At 39.0% G+C, this 24,254-nt stretch overlaps 1 protein-coding gene across 3 annotated transcripts in view; it reads right to left on the bottom strand.

Annotated features, from left to right (window-relative positions):
* LOC124135330 (phospholipid-transporting ATPase ABCA3-like) overlaps positions 1 to 23,920 on the bottom strand; it is a 56,286-nt gene extending 32,366 nt beyond the window's left edge. The window contains exons 1-2 of one of the 3 annotated variants that reach the window (XM_046500619.2): positions 23,800 to 23,920; positions 14,272 to 14,635 (exon numbers count right to left, since the gene is read on the bottom strand). In XM_046500619.2, the coding sequence (XP_046356575.1) occupies positions 14,272 to 14,581 (310 nt within the window). In that variant the 5' untranslated portion in view covers positions 14,582 to 14,635; positions 23,800 to 23,920. Of the gene's footprint in view, positions 1 to 14,271; positions 14,636 to 14,823; positions 15,019 to 23,799 lie in introns of those variants that run through there. The other 2 variants (XM_046500611.2, XM_046500628.2) reach the window with 2 other exon arrangements.
* Between the last annotated feature and the right edge of the window lie 334 nt (positions 23,921 to 24,254).

The following is a 24,254-nucleotide window of genomic DNA, read 5'->3' as shown; positions in this document are numbered from 1 at the left end:
GCGCATTAATATTTATTACGTCACATGGTCAGTGATGTGGCAGTCGGACAGTGACAGTAGCCAATATAGTTCCAACTGAAATGTGTTTCTTATACAGTGGCGAAGCGACGCAAAACATCAGTTGTTTTTAATTGCCTTTCGCGGCAATCCATGGGTCTATCCGCCAGAGTAACTGCCCTTTGTCAAAGGGAAGCTACTCTAACCCAAGTCTATGAGACGTCATGGCCACGGTAAGACGTTGTTGACAGTCGGTTTGTCCGGTCATTACGTTAAGAAGTGTAGTCAGATGTACACACAGCGACAAAACGAAACAAAGGTAACAATTCAAACAGGATTCGGCCCAATCCAACTATTTTAATTTGTGGAGAAGGTTTTAAGCCGCAGAGGTCTACAAGCACAGATATGGCTACTGATCCCGCTTGGCTAGGCCTCGTGCCCTCGCAAAATTGTTTCAAAATTTATATCTCCAAAGTTGCCAAAACTTATAAAATGCCTTAGTTACGTCACAGTATATTAGACTGTTCTTTTGATAATGATAGCAATTATCCCTGTAGTTTATCCAGATTCCCGATGGTTACTTCTGACTCGATCGCCGAATGACGAGGGCGACGCCATGTTTGTTTATAAACAGTGAAAGTAGTCCTACTTGACCTTTGATATTTGCATCTCTGTCCGCATATGACGTTTTTATCCGTTGGCTTTAACCTGCCGAGAAACCTACCCATTATATGATAAACACAAATACAATGTGATCAAATGGCAACAGTTGTTTACTTTAGTACAGAGAGTAATATTTTTACAAATGTAGATAGTTTTTTTAAGATTTAATTGTAAGTTCTCATATTTGACATCAAATGTTTAGGGAATCGGGTGGTCAGGCTCGCTGATTTGGTTGATGCATGCCATCGATTCCAATTGCGTGGATCGATGGATTGTCTGGTCCAGACTAGATTATTTACAGATCGCCGTCATATAGCTGAAATATTGCTTAGTGCGGCGTTAAACAACAACCAACCAACCAACGTTTACGCTGCTCAGCTCATGTTACTGAGAAAATAATCCTACACAATTTGCAAATTATAATATAAGAAACGTATCACCTTGTCCATTAGCTCCATAAAAAGAAACAAAGACAGGTGTAAACTACATGATGATTATTTTAATGAAAGGTATCATTTTTCGAGGTCCGTATAAAAATGCAATGCCATACCGATAGTGCACTTGCCATAAGGCCGAACGAAAGAGACATGGGGTCCCAAAAAATATAATACATTCACACGAGTCAAACAGAGTCCACTCAAAGGTGCTCTTAAAGTCTTGTCATGTAATAAGACATGCCACACATGTCGCCGTCACATATCGGTTCTACAGGTGGGTTGTCCGGATGTAGGGGTCATCATCTGGCGTTGTGACCCTTGGTCTTCCCAATCTTGGACGGCCATGTGTCTGGCCTGTTTGCTGATAACGGCTCATCAAGATGCTGATACTGGTTTGACTGCAGTTAAAGGTTTTTGCAATCTGCCGCTGAGAGGCCCCAATATCGGCCATACCAAGAGCTCTGTCACGTTCCTCTTGCGTGAGTCTCGGCATTTCTCTGATGTTCTTTTTGCTGTTGCATCCTTGCTCCGCCCCAGGCCAGTATTTATGCAACAATTATGCACCAACATTTTTTTCAGTCCCCCAAATCCTGTTTTTACCATTTTTCATGACTGCATGAAATTCATTGCATCCTGCAAAAAGTGACTTCAATGTGTGCCCAGAGTGTGTTTTGGTGAATGTTTTCTGATAACGTTCCAACTTATCGCATCGTCTTTAATTCAGATAAAACTTAATTTACAAGTTTCTCCTCCCCGGTAGTTGATTTAAAGGTATGCACACCGGTATTTAAGTTTATACGGATCGGTTGGATAGCCAGGTGGTTAAAGCGCTTGCGCCGATTCCCTACAAAGGTACAATGTGTGAAACCCATTTCTGGTGTTCCCCGGCATGATATTGCTAGAATATTGCTAAACTTGGCGTAAAACCATAGTCATTCGCTCACTCAAGTTTATACCTCCAAAAACGCAATAAACAAAACAAAAACAAGTTAAAATCAATTCCTAAATGAGTGCACAGGCGCGTAAGCTTTCAACTCATTAGAATCTGTATCCGAGCTGTAAATGTTTAAGATAACGACAAGTTTTCGATTATTTTTTTATTCTCAGTATATCACTCGGGTTAATTCTGCTTTTTCCGCGGATTATTTAATACTACTTCGTGCTCATGAGTGAGTGAGTGAGTGAGTATGGTTTTACGCCGCTTTTAGCAATATTCCAGCAATATCACGGCGGGGGACATCAGAAATGGGCTTCACACATTGTACCCATGTCGGGAATTGAAACCGGGTCTTCGGTGTCGTTCTCATGAGATAAGCTTGGCGTTGAACCGTGTGTTAAAACGGGTCTTCGGTGTCGTTCTCATGAGATAAGCTTGGCGTTGAACCGTGTGTTAAAACGACGGATAATGTTTATTGACTGATAGATAAGCTTGGCGTTGATTTCTAAAACACAGTCACCACAGCATGCCGGTGATAGTAGAAGTCGTTTCCTTAGTTACTGTTACAATTGTGTACATACCCTATAGACGGAAAGCGGTCGCTCTATCAAGGATGGCAGTTAACCAAGAAAGTCTACTAGCCCAAATAGTGATAACAAACAGAATAAACCCTCAAAATGTTTGAAAATTCTACTAGCCCTTAAGATACCTTTAACATTAACAAAACTGTTCCAGGCTTTTGGTAATTTCTATACCCGTTTCTGGATTTACATATTAAAAATCCAAGCCACGTTTGTGGTCCTGGCGTTCCCATTGTATAACTACCTCAATTTAACAACTCTTCTTATATATGCTCACAACGAACTACGGTTATTACGAACTAAAATAGGTGGTCCCTTTGAGTTCGTTATAACCGTAGTTTACTGTAATTGGAGACTGCTTCATTTTAGATAACCCATTGAAAGCTTACTTCATGGATGAGCGTGGTATGCGTAAAACTGGTCCCGGTAGATTGATTGTTGCGGTGTAGTTTCTCTATGGCTGTCACACTGCCAATTAACTTAATATGGTTGGATACGGTCCTTCACTGAGATATTCTAAGATAAGGTTGGTACCGAAATGGGAATACGTCCAGGTGTAACGCTATAAGTCGTTTTGCATATTGGGAGATACAAGAACCCGGTCTAACTATCTGTCCAAGGGCGTAGATTTCGGCCCTCGGTTGGTAGCTCAGGGTGATGACGGAGGACAAAACTCAGGGATGAAGTTTAGACGACAGCAGCCATATTTATTGTTGATGGTTGAAATGAGTCGAAAAGGTACATGTTGATAATAACGTGACAGAACGCACACCGGGACCTAGTGGCCAATGTTCCCGGGTGGGAGAACCGTTCTGTCACTCACACGAGTCGATCTTCTGGCTGTCTCCAGGCTGTCTCTCTGACTGACTCCCTGACTGACCATGTCAGTCGGGTTTTGTAGAGCGAGGTATTACGTAACGTGTGGCAAGGTCATTGTCCCACGTGTATGTATAGACGTAAGATCCGGCGACGTTAGGAATGTTTGCTGAATATATTAAACAGACAAAGGGCATAGAATTTCGGTGCACTTGGAAACATATTGAAACAGTTAGGTATTTAGATAAATGAAATGTTAAATAAAAGTATTGAAATGGTTTGCACTATTTAAGTAAAAGTATTGAAATGGTTTGCACTATAGCATATCTTTTGGAAAACTGGTTTCCGCAGAGTCCAGTTTAGTTCAGTTTATTCTCAGAACGACCCACAAACGGCGGTAGAACCGCGGACCTTCTTGATAATAAAATCAAGCTGGAATTCCACACACATTGATTACACAACCAAATAACCAGCATAAATTATTCTCCAGAAAAACGAAAATACGTATACTTTATTTCAAGGGGGCAATTGCGACCCCTGTCCTTTTTAAGCATAATAATGTCTGACTTTCAACATAATTTGTGTTGTTGTATTGTTTACATATGGGAAAGGAAATCCCGAAATATTGGGTCTACTTATACATGCCCCTGTTAAAGATGTATGATGTTTGATGTCCGTGAACTTCCCTTGTGACTTTCGTGACAGTCTACGGTCTCCATATACCGTTAACTTGTCGCTGCGCAAGAACATCCCAGAATCCGTCGATGCATGATGGACATCGTTGTACCCCTCAGGTCTCAATGGAACCATTTTTTGTTTTACGGACGCCGTGATATAACTGGAATAATGTTAAAAGCGGCGTTAAACCCAACTCACTCACTCACTCACTTTACGGATTTTACCTAACCAATTATCTTTGGTTGATCGAAAAGAAATGAGTAAATAGATGTGTAGCTCAGTTTATTTAAATCATATATAGCATAAGCTGTCAGCAGTTGGGTCTGTCGGCTAAGTGGGAACAACTAAATTTAAATTTAAATAAAACACTTTTGTAAGTGCAGGTATTTAGCGTTTTTTATAATGCCATGTACATGATGTATACATGTATTACTTCTGATAACCTTGTAGCTCTTCATAAGGTGTTTGTCAGTTTCATTGGTGTCCATGTTGTTGTTGTTGTTGTTGTGTACATTGTCTCTATGACAAAAGGGTAATCTCAGTAAGCCTAGCAGCAGAAGATCACGTTTCAGCCTCCTAATTATCACCACATTGACCACAGCGTGCGTATTCATTAGGGATCTCGTCAGGTTCTCGTTACAAACACACTTTCATCCTAATTCTTAGCGTTGTCAAGGTAACTGGTAAATAAGCACTAGAGGATATCCATGTGTGTTAATTGTGACAACTGCGCTAACTAATGTAGAAATATTGATCCATTTTCAAGGTTTCCACCTGTTTCTTTCTTTATACAATGGGTACGTACTTTCTATATACAATGGGCACGTACTTTCTATATACAATGGGTACGTACTTTATAATTTTTGTTGAGGCTGGGAATTCTTAGAAAAGTGGCATGGACATAATACTATTCAGTCCTGGAACTATTTTCACACCACCATACATCGGAACCATATTGTAAGATTAGTACAAAAATTGCATAATAAAATTGAAGTTCACAAATAATATACAGTAAACGAACACGCTTATAACGAATTAACGGATATAACGAACTAACTTTTTAGTCCCGACTATATGCTGTTGTTATGCTGTATATATGCTTATAACGAATTACGGTTATAACGAACTAAAATTAATGGTCCCTTTGAGTTCGTTATAACCGTAGTTTACTGTAGACATATTATGATATTGAGTTCTTCCTATCATTATTGTTTCCATACTGTTCTTGTGCTGTTTCTTTCCAGTGTTTACACATTGAAAATCACATGCTTTACATGTTTGTTCGTATCTAACTCCGCACTCAGCAATGTCCCAGCTATGTGACGGCGGCCTGTATATAATCGAGTCTGGACCAGACAATGAATCCAGTCACGAGTATTAATCTACGCCATTTGAATACGATGACATGCATCAACTGGGTCAGCGAGCCTGATCACCCGATTCCGTCGCCCCTTACCACAAGCATAGGTTGCTGGAGATCAAGTCTAACCCAGATCTTCACAGGGCTTACAAAAGGAAAACTTACAGTTTTAGAATACCATGTGAAATAGTATACTAAAGGTAAGTCACGGTGCAATAAAAGATACCGTTTCAGAATAAACTTATTTATAATTCTTTTGCTGCTACAGGTAATTACTTTGGTTGTACTTATTGTAATCTTTCATTGTCATTCATTACAGTATACGTACTTGGGTCTAAGTAAATCAAATTCAGATAACATTTAAGTGTTATTTGAGGATATTTTAAATAGATGTGAAAAGGCTGTATTGACAGCGATGCAGGGTAATGAGTCTGTAGTTTCCAGGTTGGTGTGCATATTAAGTATTGTCCAGTTCCATGCTTATATCAAGGTGTGAGACACCCTTGTCCACCAGCAGTGGCGCTGAGATGGTAAGCGTATAACGGTATCACATATGGCCAAAATTCCACCAGGAAAGTACCAAAGTCTTTGATAGGCCTATAAAGAAAAACACGAAGACATTACATCTTTAGTGGTGACGTCTTCTTTATCGTTTGTAGGGACCTTTCATGCACTGATTACTAAGGAATTACGTAGCAAGAATACCCTGAAACGTCCTCACAAACAATTCACAAAAAATACTTCAAGGGATACCGCCCATGAATGAAGTGATCTATCATTAAGTACAGGTTATGCACATAATGCTATCACCAAGCTGTTAGCCTCCGGCTTATACTGGTATCATGTGGTGACTCAGTCGATACATTTAGAAATCAACGCCATGTGATACATCGTCATACATCAGCCGTTTAACAAATAACTGAATGCTCTCGCGTCAATCTCACAAGTCATTTAAGTCCGTAGCGGAATAAGCCGAATGGACCCGAGTGGTTATAAAATGGGACTGAACTCGCTTGGTTAGCAGAATGTGAAAAACGTGTTGAACCAAATCCAAGTTGTTCTGATATATCATGATGAAACTTAAAATCCTATTTAATCAGATTGTAGCACATTCATAGATTTGTCTTACAATTTGATCCAATGCCGCTTTGAACAAAATTTCAATTTGATTCAAAATGGGAGGAAATCCCGACGTGAAGCAGGCCTTTGACGTTTACCAGTTTGGTGAAACACGAGTGCCATATCATGTAAGCAATACAAGTGAGTATGGTTTTACGCCGCTTTCAGCAATATTACAGCAATGTCACGGCGGGGGACACCAGAAATGGGCTTCACACATTGTACCCATGTCGGGAATGGAACCCGGGTCTTCGGCGTGACGAGCCAACGCTTTAACCACAAGACTACCCCACCACCCCGTAAGCAATACAACGAGGGAGAACCGAAGTGACCAGACTGGGTATTTTTTTCTTTATGATTATGAGATTAAGTATATATTTTTTAACAGCATCTAACAACGATGTATTTTAATGGCGTTATTTTTTCAACAGTCTTATTCATAATTACTTTTTTAAAGCATTGTGGGACAATTTATTATCTTCGATAACATCCCAGGTCTCCCAACCCCTAGAATATCAAAATGGTCGGTTCCAAAGTCAAATATCCTCTATTGTTTCAAACCAGTTTTTATTATGGCTTGGAATGAATTTAGATTTAGATTTAGATTTCTAACTGAATCACAACAGTCATTATCTTAACATAGACGCTGATTTGTGGGTCACCTGTTAAATATTGTTTGCCGGAAAATTGAATTGGGGAAAAGATAAGAAATAGAATTATAACTCCACTCCTCGAAAATAACGTCGCTAGTTTGAGTCCATTTCAAACATTGCACTACCTCCCTATCGCAACAACTGGGACGATGTCCTTGTTTTTGCCTTTTTCCCACATAGGGGCAACATGCTGTTTACCTAACAACAACTACACGAGGATACAAAGCCTCCATGCCGTATACATTAACGAAGCAAATGACTCGTGACAAGTACGAGTGGGTAGCGAAGCAAAGGTAATAAACATGTCAACGAACACCGTATGCCCATGTTATCAGGTGCATGTACACTTTCATCGAATTAGTAAGGGTCTAGCTTCTCGGTGAAATTTGAAAAGTACACGTTTAACGCCTTTGGCTAACGGGTCATAAACTCCGAGGTATTCATATATCCCTGCTACTAAATATAGACGGACGTCGTGGGCGTACCTAAATAAGACTATATCATGAACATGTGTTTATGAATCACTGTCAAATAGTGATGTCACAGGGTGTTCACAAGTGAGCGTGTGATGCCCCATCGGTGGCACCTGTCACAAACACATGCAAGGAGAGTCAACTGTTCTCCTGAGAAAACGTGAACAGAAGGTACAAGTCAAAATAGGGAATGGCATAGGACATCATTTTGGTGACCGATTCGTCAAATTTGCAAAAGTCCTCAACATGCCTGTCATAAAACCTTGTGAAAGTTTTTAAAATACTGAGACCTTGGGAGGTCCGTGTTATTCCATGGGACAGAAAGGCATCTACATAATTGCAACTGGTTGACGTGGCTTTACACACGTGCGAATTCCGGGTAAGAATAGGTTCCAAGCAATCTGTGCTAGTCGTAAGAGGCGGACCGGGAGGTCCGGCTCGGTGGCTTGGTTGACAGCGTGTCATCGTACCCTGACGGAGTGGATATTTGCTCACAATATCGATCCCTGGATTGCTAAGTGTAGCGTTAAACAACCAACAAGAACTAGGGTCTATTTGATGTTTGAGGAAAATCAAGAGTGATGCAGGTCTTACACGTTTAACACTTTGATGAATCCCTCGAGCACGGGTATCATGATCAGGAATGATTCTTGGATTCGACCAAATGATCATCGGATGCTTGCACCTCTAAGGGGTGCAACTCTGCAGCGCCTTAGATATTTGCTACAATACGCTGCAACCGGTGCAACTGTTGAAGTGGCGTCCAGTTAGTATTATTAGCCACAACAGTTGTTTTTTTGTGGGGTTTTGGTTTTTTTTCCCAGACAGCTTTTATTTGGGTAGAGTTTGTACACAGGTTTAGTTCTTGTAGCCTCTGCTTGCCCTGCGACCACGAACCACGACCACAACAGTTATCCCGGAAATATTTTCTGATCACCTGAGTTGGTCGAAGGCGTTGCCTTTCTGCGCATGTCAATTTTGACGTATGGATTGTCCTGATATCTTAACAATGTGAGGGACATATTGTCACGTGAATCTGTTACTGTGTACCGTTTTAATAAAAAAAAAGGAGTACCTTGCATAATCCTTTAAAAATGATCTTTAACTACATTGCCATACATGTGTACGTTGATTCTATCTGCAATACATTCATTCATTTTGCTAAGAATACATGTAGTTTAAGTGAATGAGTTGGGTTTAACACCTCTATTAACAGTATTCCAGTTATATGGCGGCGTGTCAGCTTAATGTGGGATGAAAGCCAGAAGGGCAGGTCTCAGACGTTTACCACTTCGGTGAAATCCACAAGCATGGGTATGGCGACAAACCTAAAAACATAATCGGGGCGAACCGGGATTCGAACCCACAATCATAGGTTTCTTGCGTGCCAAAGGGACGCCTGGGACGACTGGGCCACCCGTGCCCCGCTAAGAATAGTTTCAAAAGATCGAAAGTTTGTATTACCTATTTATTCCAAGATTAACATGTACATGTATCAGCAAATATCCCTCGACTAATAATTATTACATAAAAACATAAAACATAACTTTCTCGATGGACATCTCAGGAACGTCATGTCTGTTTGATCTCAACATGTCGGCAGAGAAGAATTCGGTTCTTATTGAGAAAAAATCATATTAAGTATATATTGCAGCTATATGACGGTGGTCTGTAAATAATGTAGTGATTGATATCATGAACAACGATTCAAGCTGTCGGGGTACGATGACACTCAAACGACCACGTAACCGAACCACCCACCCGCACGTTTGGTTAACTATCGACCAGCATAGGTTGCTGAGAATTTATTCTAACCCGGACTCTCCGTGGGGTTGTAACATCTATATATCTTACCTATGGAAAACTGATTTCACTTGCAGAAATGTAATATCCAATCAAAATGCACCTTCAGGTACACACATTATGTATACACGCAAGTTCCAAGAATATGTTAGAAGTAGTGTAACATTCAGTGTTTGCGTTTACGGCGTCCCATATACAAAAATACGCACTGAAAAAAAATAGGACGCAAAAAAACCAACCTTCACGCGTCCCTTTAAGCGTTTTTTATTTTGAAAAAAGGTCACTTCACGTCACTTAACTTATTGTTGTTTTGTTTCGCGTTTCTCTCGCACCCAAAACCCATGTGATAATGTGTATCCAATATTCGCGGGGTTCCGGTGCAAGCCACAGATTTCGGCGGGAAACTGAGAGGTATCCGATGACGTTTCTCTTTCATGTCGTGTCCGTAATGGCATCGCTGATTGGTTTACAAAACGGAAATAGAAACGTAAGCCAATCGCAGACCTTGTTAACAGTATTTTGTCAATGTCAATGACTAAAGTCCAAATGGCATCCCCGAAACTTTGTCAAAAGAAAAATAGGTTTCAAGAAAGTTTGCTTGAAGAGCCAATATACTCTTTCAACACCGTAGGCCGGTAGACCAGCCATGTCGTAGTCACGTCAAAATAAAGGGTAGATCTATATAATCTTATCGTGCCCCCGAACATGTCAAAGAGCAAAACAAAGACGTTTTAAACAATGTTTAAATCTAGTATACAAAGTAATAAATAACATCAACCAAAATATATCAATAAGTTGTCGAAATTACAGCTAAGTTATTATTTCAATCTTTTCGTGCGATCGCGTATAATGTAAATCAAATGACATCTCGGCTTTCGTAGCCTCGATTTCTCGGCTCAGATACGATGTTTCCAATATGCCTGAAAAACCTGTGTCACAGCTCCTAACCTAGAACGATACATCCACGAAGTTCCATGTTTCCTGCTTGAAACGTTCAGAATAACAAAAAACTTTCGTCAAAATCTTTGATTACACACGTGCCATTGCTGTAATTTGATTGACAGCCTTAGTTTGACCAATCACCACCCTCGTAGCAGATATCGACAAGAAAGCACGTGACAAACTTACAGCGACGAAAAGACATGGCGAGGTTAGTGTAGATGAAAAAATAAACTTTCTAATACGAAGCTTCGAAAACGGACGTTTTTCTAAATGTTACTGACAGCCGCAGGTATCGAGAAATTGGTGATGACAGATACTATTTACAATTATTTATAAAATACTTTCCCGATCAGGTAAACAATGAAATAAAAAAGAAATAGGCAAGTGGATTTTATGTTTGTTTATATTTGACAAAAATCGTCAAATTTACCCTTCCTTGGTCCTCAATCTGGACGTTTGAATGTGTTAGCTTACATTTGTTTTTATTTTACTTAAGTTGTAAATGCTTTATTTAAATAATGTGATAAACATAAATATGTATAAACAGTAGGATTAGACCTTTCAAATGGTGTATAACATGTAGTTGCAAAGATGTTTTACTAGACTAACATTTAGTCTATGAAATCTTATATTACACAATACCCTTCTCGACTCCAAAAATAAATATATAATTTCCCCTTTGCTGATTTCCTAGCTAGAACTGGCTTGACTTGCTTTTGTATACGTTTCTAGATTGGTTTTGTTTTCACAAAATATATATATTCCACAGTCATGGTGCAGGACTAATGTTTTACAAGCAGATATTTTCCTTGATAAATGTTGGCTTCATCTATCACACAAGAGTCTCTGGGAACTTGGTGTCACAGCAGATAAAGCTTCTAGTTGACTGGTGTTGAAATAGGTAAGTGGCTAATCTATGAAGATTTCAAAGATGTCTTGTGTACACACATAAAAACTGAGACTTAAAGATTTTAACCACACACTTATTTTTGCTCAGAATGGCCTAAAGTAGACCATTTCAGGTCCCAAACCCCCCTAGATAGCTTCGCGCCTACGGCGATCGCGGCTACCGCGTCACAGGGCACCCAGTTATTTTGAAACACAACGCAAACACTGGTGTTAGATAAGCTTGGAATCGATAACCGGGTTTTAACCCCAGGGTAGACTTGCACAAGTCTCTGAGGCAATAATTATTAGATCAAATCGTTATTTCGAGAGTATGTAAATAACAAGAACAAGTTGTCCCGATAAGAGGCTGGAGTTCTTGTTCAGTCCACATATCTTGACTTGCCTAATAGGAGGATAGAATTACTACATGGACATAAAGTCACTTATCTTTCAGTACAGCCTTAGAGCAAGGCTAACCCGAGGGTTTTATTAAACGGAAACAAATACACCTTAGTCTTCTACAAACAAAATGTCACTGTTTATTTCATGAGAACGCCAGCAGACACATGCCGTAAAGTATTCCCCCCGAGTATGCAGGCGGAACATTATACTAACACGCCCCTTTACAGCGTTCGAAATACCTGCCTGCCCGACCGCCCGAGACGGGTATATTTCAACTCGGGCTGCCAGATTTTCAAATCCCCCTGCCCGACGGTCGGGTTATATTTCATATGTGAAAATATTCTAAATATTTCCCGATGATAAGCATTAATTCACATGTAAAGATGAATGATAAAATGTAACCAAAAAGAAACCCCGTTAGCTTTTAGACAACCTAAAATTTAGCGATGCGCTTATGCTACAAGCGGACCGTCTATATACACGATATCGTGCAACACAAGACGAAGAAGATGATGATAGTGATGATACCATTGCAAGAGCAGCTGTTACCACGGATATTGCTACTAGATATCAAGATTCTGACTATGAGTCAGACTTCAGTGACCTCGTTGAAGGAAGTGACAATCACAATGACAGTGATATGGACATTGATTGAAAGTCATGAGGCCCTATTTAGGAATAAGGATATTTACATGATGTATTCTAGGATATTAAATACAAATCTGACCAAAAAATGTTTGCTATTTCTTTTCTTGCATTACTTCATGTTCAATGAATTCGATTTAAAGTTTTAATTAAATTATCCTGAGAAACATGATTATAGTGGGCAGGCAGGTTTTGGTCAGGGCTGGCATGTTTTTCAGCTAGCCAGTCCTGTGGTCTGGCTGGAATTTTTGGGAGTTTCATACCCTGAAGCCTTTTAACATCGCACCTGAAAGTGTAGTGGTCATTCCATGGTCACTGCCGGACATTGGAAAATAAAAAACGTCTACTTAATTCTACGGTGCGGTCAAATGACGATATCAATCCCTCCTGATTGTTTCCGTTGACACAAGAAACATTGTGGTCTTCGTCACGAATCCTTGTTCAATATATCCTGTCCATTACGATTTCCAAACGCAACTATACTCACCGCCAACAGAAACGCGAAACATAGAAACATTATAAAGAAGTTTGTACGTTAAGAGAGAAAGTTTCCAATGTTTATCCCTTAATGACAAAACTAACAACCAGTCAAGTGTTACCACCGCGTCTTTAGTCTTATCACGGTAAGGTGCACGTGATTTCATGACTTTACACGCTAATCCTTCACAAGACAAATGGTGCATCTCGAGTCATGGAAATATGATATGAGCGTCGGTTCACACAACATAATAGTATATTCCTTTGTGCCCCAAACCAATTTAATATCAGCGATAGAAACAAACTGTTTTAGTCCACTAGTCCTTATAATGATAACATATAGCAAAACCCTGGCAAAAAGGTGAATTTCTACTAGTCCTTATGATACCTTAACTATTGGGCAGTTGGGCAAGGACTATAGGACTCGTGCCAATTTCTAACGCTGAATATTTCTTGCATATGAGCTATTCTTCATATATTAACCAACATGTATGGTATTTGTGTTTCTTGTGTCGGTGAATATTATACACAGCTGTCTAGATCATGATTGATATTGGCCATTGGTCCCGAATTGGACTTGGATTCTGTGGCGTTTATATTTCGGTGGTGCCTAACACACATTTTATAGGTACATAAGGCTGTTTTATTGTGAACAGTTCGGTAACTGTTTTTGACTCGTTGGGTGGTAATAAAACAATAAACGAGAACATGAGAGAACAACATCAAGCAGGCGGACATGAAGCGTATAGTAGAAGGCCTAGCAGAGAACAAAGACACATTGATAGACATAGTTTCAGTCTTTGTGTGTGACTTAACGCCAGGGGATCATGTCTTTTCTTGTCAAATAACATCTTTATCACATTGAGTGAGTTTATATTTTCAGTGAAAATGTCAACTTTGTCGGTCACGAGATGTTGTTTGACAAGAAAAGACAAAAACTTTCATACTGCTTTTCACTATCTTTCTGTGAAAATCAGTGTTAGTGAGGCATACTGAAAGTTAGTATCACACTCGAGTGGGATATCAATGGGTTTTTTTTGGTTTTCAGATAAATACAATAAACACAAAACAATAATGAATATTATATTCCTTAGACATCAATGTACATGTAAGACGCCTCCGTGGTCAAGCGGAAGGTCGGGGGTTCGATCCCCGGCCGCGTCATACCAAATTACGTTAAAAGGTGGTACTTGGTGTTACCCTGCCTGGCGCTCGGCATTAGGGGGTGAAACAAGGACTGGTCTGCTTACAATAATACACCGTTTTGGTATTATAGACTATACACTTCGATTGACATATCATACGACGATCTGTGCACATGTTATCCAAGACCTGATTAACAGAGCATGACTAACGACGACAAAAGGCCTCTGAAAATTACACAGATCCAATTCTCTTACCTGATATAGACTGGTTCATAGTCAGTTGTACGTCATCCATCAAGGCGTTGATCACAGTAGAGTTAGGTGTGTACAACACCAGTCTCCCGGCGTTTCCTCCAACGAATCTCGTCCCATTGGAATCCACACTGAAGTCGGAGTACAAGGTGGGAGCGTCTTTGGGGTTGGTTTTAATCAGAAATCTCACCATAAGAAGCACGATGGCAAACAACAGGGGAAGAAATATTTCAAAAACCGTCACACACACTTTTCTCTTTTGTAGCAACCAGTTTTTCCACATCAGCAAGCCGAGCTGTTTGAAGAACCCCATTGCGCCCGTGTGGGTGCACCCGGGTTTCAACGTTTATGTTCACAAGTTGAATACCTGAAAATATTACACAATCAATTAAACTGACTTACGTCAAACCTGAATAACACTGATTTGTTTCATGTATGACAAAAAAGCGACACCTTCTAGTCCGCTGAAGTCAGTAAGATGCCAGTAATATGATCACAGTGTCGAATGTACAGCGGTCTGTAGCAGAGTCTATTTCTTGATCAAACCGGTCTTACCTGATATAGAGCAAATCGGCTTATACTAAACGTTTGAGGACCCGTGGGGAATGTGGTGTCCCGTGTTAATCTAAGGTCCGTCTTTATGTACCTTCACTACGTACAGCTATACTGGAGTACGATCGGTGTACGGGTGTCATGTGAGTATCAGACATACTCGTTATCAGTGGTGACGTCACGGGTGGTGATTGCAGGTAGACTTGTTTACTGTCTTGTCACTGGTCTATTTGTTTGACACCGGGAAGTACAAACCCGTTGATTTATTTTGGTGCGGTATGTCTACCACACTACTGGAGCTTGACATTCAGAACAAGGAAATCCTCTGGCTGTGGTGTCAATTTTCTGACGCACATTTTCTTATATTTAGAAAAATGAAAGTTGTATGGAAATTGCAATTGCGTGGCAGTGGGTCTACCTCTGACTTTCAACCTAAACAGAGATATGTATATTAACCCCGCTAATCCGGATTATCCTTTAGCAGCATTTACATTTATAGATGCAAAGGACCAAAAAACAGGATTCAATATTAATAAGAATTTCTATCAGCATTAATGCATGCGGTACAGTGCAATAATGTTAATGTTTAATTAGTTCGCTACTGCCCTTATTTCAATAAACATTTCCTTAGTATTCATTCCTTCATACTTTTTTGTTTCTTTGTTTCTTTATTTCTTTATCCATTCATTTGTTGCTACTATTTTTTTTCGTTATGTGTGGGTATATGTATATATATTTACGTGTGTGCGTGCGTGCGTGTCATATATCCGGATTATAAAATCCTTGGCCATACATATTACGTGGGTTAGAGCGTGTAGAGTTCTGTAACCACAATACATCGTGGTAAGTGACTTACATCAATACCTTGTGCAGCATGTTAATCAAGCTTTATCCGTCACCTTGTCTCAGTGCGTGTGCCCTTAACACCGTCACTGGTGTGTTAAGTGGAGTTTCAATAAGCTGTTAAGAAGGTTGCAACTCAATACGAATACGTAACTTGAAGCTCTTGTGCTATTTAGTTCGGTTGCATGCAACTGCTCAATGAGTAAACAATGGTACACTGTTACAAAGGGCATGGCACGGTCGCAGTCGCGCGTCCCCCCCCCCCCCCCCCCCCCCCCTCCCCCGCATGGACGTATGTGGCTGCTTGTGCTAGTCCGCATGCACTAATGCCTGTTTGATATGTCGCAGTTTAACATGGGTCCGCCACTCCGAGCCCCACAGTGCTTGTTTTCTCACTTTTATGCCGAGTGCCCGGCAGGGAAACAACAGGTACAATCTTTTAACGTCGTTTGGTATGAAGCGGCCGGGGATAGACCAAGATTGGGAGGGGGGGGAGAGTATTATTGATATAACTTTCAAATTAATTTCCAGTCACAAATACAGCTTTTGTGAGCGTCCATCCACAATTGTCCGTTATATGTATGAGAATTTAACTATAATCAAATCTAATCGACAAAACTACCAGTGACAGTGATCTGTCTAAAATAAGTTGACATTAACTTCATATTAATTTTGTTTATATCAATCTCTAAGCGACTATGCTTGTCGTAAGAGGCGACTAACGGGATCGGGTGGTCAGGCTCGCAGACTTGGTTGATGCATGCCATCGATCCCAATTACGTGGACCGATGCTCATGGTGTCAATCACTGGATTGTCTGGTCCAGACATGGTGAAGAAATTGTACATTCGCATTTAGAGATTGATATATTGTTTGTTTGTTTGTGATTTAACACTGCACTCAGCAATATTATATCTATATGACGGCGGTCTGTAAATAATCGAGTCTGAACCAAACAATCCAGTGATTGACATCATGAGCATCGATCCACGCAATTGGGATACGATGACCAAGTCAGCGAGGCTGACCACCCGATCCCGTTATAGTCGCCTCTTACGACAAGCACAGACTAGTCGCCATTTACACCAAGCATGGGTTGCTGAAGACCTATTCTATCCCGGATCTTCATGGGTCGGACAGACGGATTGAAGCTTGTTTATTGGTTCATTGATTCTAATCAAGTCTATTCAATTTAATGTTAAACATTCCAATTAATGATGACTATTTGTTATAAAAATGTTATGATGTGAAAGGACAAAATTATAAATTGAGATCGAAATTGGTGAAAATTCTGACAAGTAAACATTTCACCATCAGTGTCACATAAAAACAACTACATAAATGTGTACATATGGAGACGAATATATAGATGGAATCTGCATTTGGCCTATACATCGCAATACATATTCAAATGAAAATATGGGCGCAATAATTTGTTATCAATTTCAAAATTCAGACAAAAAAACATTTTTAGGCCAACTTAAATATGACCTCCAGTTATTTAAGTTTATGTAACTTGTGTATACATATTCTTTTATGTACACTCAACCATGAAATTTACTGAAACATGTTTTAATGTGTGCAGGGCACTGACTTGTGTAAAGCATAAAAACTGTACTAAACTCGGATTTATAGAAGCAATAAGTGTGAGTGTGTATGGTTTTATGCCGCTTTGGGCAATATTCCACCAATATCACGGCGGGGACACCAGAAACGGGCTTCACACATTGTACCCATGTCGGGAATCGAACCCGGGTCTTCGGCGTGACGAGCGAACGCTTTAACCACTAGGCTAGCCGACCGCCCAATAGAACCAATGAAGAACTAAGTTCATCATAAAACGTTCAGAACACGGTGACAGTTGAAAGTGACAATACCAGAAATGTCATGTGGAAATGTCAGTTCACAAGTTAACACCGTGTGTGTCATGAGCTTTAATGCGAGCTTACCATATATAGCTGTGCGTTGTGCGGAAAGTTACATGAAACAAGGACGTTGATTTGCGAACAAGGTGACAACAGACAAAATGATCAGCCTGAGAATTCATGTTTCTTTCCGTCACGATAGAATGAGTCCTTTGATGTTTTTCATGACCATGTCATTACATGTAATACGGTAATATTACCTCCATCGTGAAGAGAGGGGTCCAACTTAAAATAAACCTTGCTAGACAGCTCCATAATTAGCTTTAAGGCTGTATTGGTGTTTCTTTAATTCAGATGAAAAAGTCAGGCAGAACACTGGACTCAACCCATGCCGCTTCACTCAATATCCGCCCATTTTTATCGTACTGTGAAACGAAATGTTTAACTTGACAGCGTTAGGTAAACTACGAACGAACAAACTAATGCCTACATATATCATCTGAAAGACCTAATGACGTGTCAACTGAATTTGTGTACTTATTTATGTTACACATTCGACGCCAAAAATAACTTTCCATAAATGACTAAAGTCGATTTTCCACTATAAAAACTGAAAGAGAAGGGATCCTAATGGGCGATCTTTTTGTTCCAAAGGGCAATAACTCTCCTTTTGAAATGATATAAGCGACGGTCCAAACTGTCGCTTCCGGTCTGGTTCCCGGATCTATGCGCGCTGCGCCAACTACTGACATGTAGAGACGGAGCCAAGCTAAAGAGTTATCCTGTTGCACCTTCGTTCAAAAACGGTCGTTTACAACTGAATATTTTTAACTAGCACATATTTTGTAGTGATTATTAGTTTATATTATCAACATTTGTTGAGTCTTCAACTACAAGACGAATTGTCACTATGGAAGATAGCGGGAAAAACGTCATGAAAAACGGTATATTGCCACGGTATTTTCTACGTCAGAAAACAGCCAGGCATTCTGTCAGTCTGGGCTAACATATTGCATCGATGAAATAATACAAACTCATTTTATTTATCAGCCTTTGTGTTATTTCCCACAACAATTCAAGCATTCAAATCTCAACAAATACTACCATGGACTTCAATTTAATAAAATCAGTCATATGCCTACATTTGCAACACACAGACATCTTTGACAGGGTTTACCAATGATCTATATATAGTAAGTATACATCCGTGCCTTTACAAATATTTTAAGAAGAAATAACGTTCAAAATAATAAAACAACTGATTTTAAATGTTACTTTTTATATCAAAAATAAAAGTTGCATCTGAATATTTAAATTTATATTATTTTTTAGAAATAGGCCAAATGAAAATCTACCATGCATCTATTAAGCACTCAGTTACTCAGTTGCAATATACATACTAGTCATCATACTTAAAAAAAAGAGATTTACCCATATTATTCTGCCCCTTATAACATGTGTCTCACCATTAAGTGCTCTGAGTCATAACAGGTGTTAAATCATTGATCAATAATTTCTTACAGAATTCTGATACTCATGCTCTTCAAATAGTAGTAAATTACAGAGATTTGTCCCAACAAACAACAAATCATACTGACTACCCCACAAAATGTGTATGATGCATAAAAAAATGGAAATCATAGTTTTATCTTCTTGTTTTAGTAACATTATATTTATTTTAATGTTGACAAATTATTTCCCATACATACCAACACACTATCCTGATGTATCTAGGTATCCTGATTTTCATTCAACAATATTTCAAGACACCTGTAATATAAAGTATATTTTGTAGATATTATTATCATATAGCAAATATGAATTTAGAAAGTTTATCATCAAATCATCTGATGGTTAAATAAATGTAAATTGAACCCCACAATCATTCCATGTAGATAAATGGATTTATTTATGTTATTTGTTTTTGCATACAACAGATAATACTTACATATGTTACAGTCAGTGTCTATAAACGGGTCCAATATGTATATTGACTGAAAATTTTAGTTAATGTGCATATTGACTGATTCACTCAGGCAAGGTATATTTTTTCTTAAATTTTCATTAATTTATTATTGCCTGAAAAATAGGACCGGATTTTAGACAGACTGGCTGAAATGAATTAGACTGCATAATTTAATCTCCTCTATTTAATTTGGATCTATTTTGATCTATCAAGATCAAAGTAACTTATGCAAGAAATTAAAAATGTTTTCACAATGAATTGAATCCTTGAGTTCTTTTTTTATGTTACTTATCTTTATTAGCATAATATTCAGTTCAGAAACAGATGACTGCTGAAAAGTCATGCATGTGTAATCAAAGACTAGTACACATGCACAAGTATGCCGAGATATTAAAATAAAATAATAAGAGTCATTGTGCAATGCAGATATCTGTTGGTGTGTATAGAAAAAAAATAACATTGATAATTTGTTTATGTTGGAATTTGAAACATCAGTTTAGAACAAGGAAACATAAGAAGCAAGGCCTAATGAAGTTAAGAATCAGCTTTATCTGTGTTACAATCATATGATTATTGTCAATGCAAACTGGATGTAGACACTGCAGTTTTAATACAATCAACATTATAGAGATTGACAATTAGTATGAATATATGTTAGTATTGGTATGTTTTATTTTTAAAAAATTGTAGTTGGTACAAATACTCTTGAATATGTATTTAACTAATATACAGGGTCCTCTGTGTCTGAAAATTATTTTTTTCTACTTTGTAAAATTCAAAAAAGGCCAAAATAATATATATCTTTCATTGATCATACTGGAATATAATCATGGTAGTATTTGGCAACAAACAGCTACCATTCATAACCATATAATCCTTTTATACAACATGCACTAATTAACCCTTAATATCAAAACAGATTTCAGTGATTTCCATTACTTTTGTTTTGAACATTGTATCATGATATCTAGTTGATGACAGTGCCTGTTACTCTTACAATTTCTTGAGAACATTTCTCATTGCTCTCTGTTATATATCTGACAAATACTTACATTTCACATCATTGACATCTGTTGCTGTCAATATTCACAACATTGAGGCTACGGGCAACTTTACGTTGCATAAGACCACATTTCGCGTACCGTATCGTCTCACCGTTGTACATACTGAAATGCATGCATATGATGTAGCCTGCTCGGCGATGCTACAACATAGATATAGGAACGTATACAAAATCTACTTATTTTTCATATTCATACATCAAGGACAACACTTTCAGTACCAATTGCAAAACGTCAACAAAGCGACCTGGGATGAACGATCAGCTGATCTCACCGCATCGCTTCGAAAGCCTGTCTAGTGGATAACTATACAATATGATCAGTCGTGGTCATCCCTGATGTATCATTAAATCAAAGAACATTTATTTCCGGACATGGCAATAGATAAGTCATTGTTTAGGCGAAAAGATTTGCTGTCCAACACAAGCGTGACTGTTGCCGACAGAGGTGAGGGTTATACTAGTTAACTGTCTATAGGCGTCATAGTAACATGTAGTGCTCGTTTTGCGCATACCACATGCGCCGTCAGTTTAAGGTTGGACCGTCCGGGTCAGCGCACCTAGCGGGTTAGTGAAGGGAAGATAAATTGAAAAAGATCGCCCATTCCACCATGCTTAGAACGTGCTCACTGTAACTCTGTTTCTTTGCTATGGATCACCACGATATATTTTCGTATTGTTTTGTTCACGTGGAACCAAACTTTTAAAACAAATTTCGGAGTTGAGAAACCATATACTTTCATCACACGTCAAAAGAAATTATGAACTCGTACTACATGAAAAGTAGAGTAATGGTGAAATGGATGTCCCTATTTACTATATAGTCTTAGCCTCAAACAATCAGCTGATTGTGTTAATGAAGCACTGTCTTATCAAATGTACTGAAATACAGCTTTTTGTTTAACATCATGGCTATTTCTATGTCTTTGTGATAAAGACCACACTGACCCATGAAGATCCGGGGTTTAAAAGGTCTTCAGCAACCCATGCTTGCCGAAAAAGGCGACTATGCTTTTCGTAAGAGGCGACAAACAGGATCGGGTGGTCAGGCTTGCTGTGTTGGTTGATGCATGTCATCGTACCCTAAATGCATGGATCGATGCTCATGATGTCAGTCACTGGATTGTCTGGTCCACACTCCATTATTTACAGACCGCCGTCATATAGCTGGAATATTGCTGAGTGCGGCGTTAAACAACAAACAAAACAAATAAAGACCACACTGTGTTTTTGCTTGGTATATGCATCACCTAATTTCCGTTTATAGCATAAGAACAACCTCGATTTGTATGGATCCATTTTGACAGCTTTCACACAGTAAAAAAATACATTCCCTTACACAATGCACATTATTTTTTTGGAATATCAAGCCTTCAAACCGATATGAAAAGCACACGTCAACATACGATAATTAGAAAACTGTGCCAAATATTCTAACACTGTTAGTGAAATGATAAGGGGTCTCATTCACTTATCGGTCGCCGTAGACATTTTCCAATCGCGATGTTCTAGATATGCTTTCTAGTTCAGTCAAAGAGAATACTGTTATTTGGAAAATGAAACCACGCGTATCCATTACACTACCAAAACATTAGATCAGCTGTTTCATGTGACGTCATCCACGTCACAACACGCTAGGTCAAATCACGCGCACCTGTCCAGACGACAAATTCACAGCGGCGGGAAATCACCGACCGTCTAGAAGCCAATTTGAATATAATTGCAGATTGTAATAAAATAAAATTAAGTTTACTCATTGCTAATGAATTTGGCCCTAATAGGCTTTCGTAGCATGTACCATGTACATTAGACTCATGGAAAATACTATTTCAGCAAACCAATCACAGCGCCATTATCACAGTTTCAATGAAAGGAAAACCAAATCGAAATCTAACTTAACAGCACCGCGTATCCATAATCGGTTAACCTACATACAAAAAGGTATTTCTGTCATCATTGTAGAAGTTATGTTGATGTTTTTAGTAGTTGCACTATGTTTGTGGCGCGTGTACCATCGACAGAAACGGGGCCGAGCTACCACATGTGGAACCGACCTTGACACAATTTGTTTACAATATGGCGTCGACTCACGTTAGATGTCGTGGCCACACTTTTGAAATCTCCATTTGCGACAAAATGTGAAACAGTTAGGGCAAGTCACTCACACGGTAAGGTAGTTTGAGCAATCACACATGACTCTTAGTCATTTCATATGAAAAAGGTAGCAGTTGTTTGTCTGAACGGGCGAGCATGTAAGGCAACCGGTAAACAAGAAATCGCGGCACAGATATGATGCGAACGTGCCCTTCGGGCTTGGCCATTCAATTTTTACGTTTTGATCATGAACTTCCTGCCCATAAATATACACGATATCACCTTAATATTAACGATTATAGCTGTCTTTCCATAGCTTTGATTTATATAGTTTCTAAAAAGCAGCATCATGAACAAAAAGACAATCTGCGCTGTCGTTTTGTCTCTAGCGCCGTGCTAAATCGCAATGACACACAGTCGATTAACATATGCAATACTTGAACAAAAAACTTCCCTGGCCGTCTCAACGTTAGTACTCTTAAGCCAATAACTGTACAGTGGTGACAAGTAATTCTTTCTGACCAGTCCGATCAGATTTATTTTTCAAATTGGCTGTCTGATATAATAATAGTTACGTGTATGTGACATAGGTGCATAATAAAAAATTGCCTTCATTCGCATGAAGTTCAACATGGCAGAAAAAGATCGAGAAGCGCGGTAGCCACTTTACTAATCTCTCCATATTTCGCAATCCGTAGCATTGTATAAAGTATGAGTTGCACGATGTTAAAACTAAGATGATTAGGGTGATGATGGTTATGATTTTGACTTTGTGCACTCAGTGTTTGATATCTAAATTCACGGTTTATAAAGGGCATTTATGCGGGTGTTAACAAATCAGTGTAGGCCCCAATGTATCTATCGTTAATACCCTAATTATTCATGCGATAGGCTAATCCCCACTTGCATATGCTCGATAATGTGGTCAACTGTACGCGACGAATAGACAAATGCGGCGTCATTTAAAATCTGGATTTAGCTCTGTTTACAGTTTCAGAGAACAGTTTTCTTTTGAACAAAAACGCGTGTATGAGGAATTCAGGGATGTATGTATCGCAACCGAGTGTGAGATGTTCTTGGTGTTAACGACATAAACTGATTTTGTCAAAACTATCCAAGAATTTCCGGACGAATTCAAAACTTTGTACTCACTGTATTTGTGTGTCGTCCGCTAGATTACCTATTTCCGAACGTCACTTTTCCGAGCGGCCATTTTGTGATGTTATCATAGGCAAAGCTCGTTCCCGTCTCCATATGCGCGTCATCACTTAGCGATATGAGAGACGGAGCCCAGCTTAATGTCATCAAAGCTGCTGACGCCACTGGTAGAGTCTAGTACTCAAGCTGACCCACAAAATGAACCAAACTGTTTCATGTGCAACTCCCAAACCTAAGTATAGCTTTATCCATTTTTGTGTAATTCTGTTCAATTTTATAAAGTATGGAAAAATCTTAGGGCCATTTCCTATTAATTTAAAAAACCCGACCTGAGAGGCGGGGGTATATAGTTTTATTGCCCACGTGGTGAAGATACAGGTGGTAAGATACTTAATCCGTACGTCACACGTGTGTCGTACAAGGTTGACCTTGTTTTATTCGTTTTGATT

This window comes from Haliotis rufescens, unplaced genomic scaffold, assembly GCF_023055435.1.
Source record: "Haliotis rufescens isolate VD_foot unplaced genomic scaffold, xgHalRufe1.0.p SCAF_70, whole genome shotgun sequence".
Classification (NCBI taxonomy): Eukaryota; Metazoa; Mollusca; class Gastropoda; order Lepetellida; family Haliotidae; genus Haliotis; species Haliotis rufescens.
This window is presented reverse-complemented; position numbering and strand designations above follow the sequence as displayed.